General features: G+C 35.2%; 1 protein-coding gene across 1 annotated transcript; it reads left to right on the forward strand.

The window, feature by feature from the left end:
* Nucleotides 1–327: 327 nt before the first annotated feature.
* Nucleotides 328–2421, forward strand: LOC107668912 (complement C1q tumor necrosis factor-related protein 6-like). The gene is made up of 3 exons (XM_016460970.1): nucleotides 328–619; nucleotides 1516–1644; nucleotides 1784–2421. Exons 1-3 carry the CDS (start codon nucleotides 370–372, stop codon nucleotides 2071–2073), a joined length of 669 nt encoding a protein of 222 aa, XP_016316456.1. The 5' UTR covers nucleotides 328–369; the 3' UTR covers nucleotides 2074–2421.
* Nucleotides 2422–2915: the final 494 nt, after the last annotated feature.

Genomic DNA, 2915 nt, shown 5'->3' on the forward strand with positions numbered 1-2915 from the left:
CTGTAGATTTTCCTTTTCTCCCTTTTATGACATTATGTCTTGTAAGGGGCAAAATATCCTGAAATGTTTGAAAAAAGTTCTCTTTTGATGATCTGTTGTGAAATTAGTACTAACAGTTTTGAAAATGTACTAGTTGCTTGTGAAAATATTACCAAAGTGACTGAAAAAAAAAATATTCAAGTGTTCTTCAATTCTTCCTTTTATTTCTGCTTCAATGGTCTTATGATGGTATTCCTGTTTGGCCAGTTTGTCAACTACTTCCACATCCCCTGTCCTTTAAAGCCCTTCTCTTGCAGTCCGCAGACAGACGCTATCTTGCTACTGAAACTGATTTGTGTTTTGCAATCTGGATCTTGATATAGCCTAATAATGTCCTATAACATTCTGTATCTGCTGCTTTTTGTGCTGTTCAGCTGTAACTGCAGCAGTATGTCTGAGGCACAGGAGGAGGAGAGGGAAGCACTCACTGGCAGGAGCGAGTCTTTACCTGTGGAGTTTGGTGCTGGTGGGAATCAGCAGTCCTGCCTCATCACAGGTCTTTACCCACTGTTGGCAGAGCTGAGCTCCAGTCTTCAGTCTCTGAAGGCCAGCATGGACCAGGAACAGTTAAGGAGAAAAGGTACTGTAAGGGCCGGTTCACACAGAACGCATTTTTGCTTTGAAAAATGCGAGACACAGGAAGTGGAATGGGGAAAAAAACAAGGTCGCAAGACGCAAATTTAAACAAGAAAAACAATACAAAAGTAGCGTAGTGTGTTCTGTCAATGTGTGAACAAGCCTTTTAAAGGAATACCGAACAGTTAGCATTCAAAACTTTGTATGCATAGTTACAAAATTGTAATGCTGCCTTCGCGTGCTTACGGAAACTTCCTAATAGCCACTTCTGAATTTGTAATACGAGTTTGCCATGTTTAAGTACTTTGTTGTCGGAAAGAAAAAAAATCATGGTGGACAGCCTATTCATTCTTGCCTGTTTGTTAGGGAAATTTTATTTAAGCCAAAAGGTATAGATTAGAAGATATTTAGTCAATATCTGACAGGTTTTGATTTAAATGAAGCGTCCCATTCATTGGTAGCCATAAACATTCACAGTACTATCTAGGTATTCAGCTGGCTGACGATTCCTAAATTTCAGTCAAATAAATGCTATTTTCACTGTGTTCAATACATACAATATGCATTAAATCGTTAAGTATATATGTAAATATACATGACTGTAATGGCAGGAGAAAGCAATGTAGATGTTGTGAGAAAAAAAAAAACGGAATAAAACTTTACAGTACTACTGCTATGTTTCTCTCCTCTGCCATATTTAAAGTTTATGGCTCGCCCAACTCAGAAACTCAGGTATCAAAATTATCTCTGAGTTTCTCAGTTGTAAATAGGACTAGGGAGGCAGTTCATGTCCAGTTTGTGACTAGGAAACTTGTATTTACGATCATTCCGATAGCACGTGAAGGCAACATTAGTTACAGTATTATGTTGAATCAATGTGATTTCTGATTTATCACACAGAAGAACATAACATAGCATTTTCTGCTACACTCGGAAACAGAGGAGATGTTGGGCCCTTCAACACAAATGTCCCACTGGTTTACCAAAAAGTCTTTTTGAATGCTGGGTCATGTTACAACACAGGCACTGGTATGTGGTATTTACCTTGTATCATCTTGCATATTTAAATGACACTCTGAACCCTACAGTTAATTAATTAAGTGCAGTTATCACAGCAAGTTTGCAAACACATGATATATGACAATTAATTGTTGGCTATACTATACAGGCATTTTCACAGCACCTGTTAAAGGAGTCTATTTCTTCAGTCTTTCTGGACATAACAAGACATCCAAACCCATGGCTCTAAGACTCTTTAAAAATGGAGAGCCGATGACAATTATATACAACCATCCTCTAACCGATGCAGGTATCCGGTATGAATCATTGTCTAATTCAATCACTTTGATGCTGGAGAAAGGAGATCAGGTCTTCGTACATCTCTTGGCAAATACATGGGTGTTTGATAATAATGATAATCTAACTCTATTTACTGGCCATTTGGTCTTTCCTCTTTGACCATCTTATTACAGTTTTCCCTAATTGCTTTGGGTCAGTTTGCGAATTATCTTTTATTTTTTTCTTAAAACAGTAAGTTCAATTTTCTCCCAGATTTTAATAATTGCTTGTGTTTTGGTTCATGTCTGGAAAAGAGTAACAATCAACAATCAAGTTTGGAAGCATTTTTATGGAGCTTGCCTGCCTGGATGTCATTTTGTGTCAAATGTCTGTTCAAAACAGTATGCTGTATAACTTTACATGTAAGAAATGTGTAAAAATGAACATGCAAATGTGAATTTCCTGTTTACATGTAACTTTGCCACAAAAATAAATGTATAGTATGCATATAAATAAGCATACTATTGAATTTCCTCAGTAAATTTTCTCCAATGCTGAAATCTGAAAATTGTAATTTAGTGGCATTTGCCAATTTACTGACAAAATAACTAGGTTTAGAAGAATTAATTAAATGTTTTGGGTGAGTTACTATATATTTTGCACACATATAATGTTGTGATGTCCCATAAAACTGTTTTGACAAATGCACTTTCAGTGCAAATTATAGTGCAAAACAGTTTTGAAGAGGACTGTATGAAAAGCTTTTGAAGGTGATTGATACATTTTATTTTGGCTTCTTAAGTAAAATTATTATTAAATAATTAAATAAAAAATTATGTTAAATTATTATTATTTATTTTTTTATTTTTTTTAAGAGAAACTTTTATGATCCCTCATGTTTTGAAAAACGCTTACCATTTTACAGGTTTAAATAAATCTATGACCTCAACTGTACACTGAAATTTAAATGTGGTATTGTTTGTTAGTGCAATACCAAATGTGAGCATTGTCATGCAATAGGG

This window comes from Sinocyclocheilus anshuiensis, unplaced genomic scaffold (assembly GCF_001515605.1).
Source record: "Sinocyclocheilus anshuiensis isolate Anshui unplaced genomic scaffold, SAMN03320099.WGS_v1.1 scaffold4, whole genome shotgun sequence".
Lineage (NCBI taxonomy): Eukaryota > Metazoa > Chordata > Actinopteri > Cypriniformes > Cyprinidae > Sinocyclocheilus > Sinocyclocheilus anshuiensis.

Bases quoted from the DNA above. Each gene is read 5' to 3' on its own strand.
- LOC107668912 (XM_016460970.1), top strand. From the start codon at position 370: ATGTCCTATAACATTCTGTATCTGCTGCTTTTTGTGCTGTTCAGCTGT. The intron at 620-1,515 runs GTACTGTAAGGG...TTTATCACACAG, and splicing joins GGAACAGTTAAGGAGAAAAG to AAGAACATAACATAGCATTT. The intron at 1,645-1,783 runs GTATGTGGTATT...TATACTATACAG, and splicing joins ATGTTACAACACAGGCACTG to GCATTTTCACAGCACCTGTT.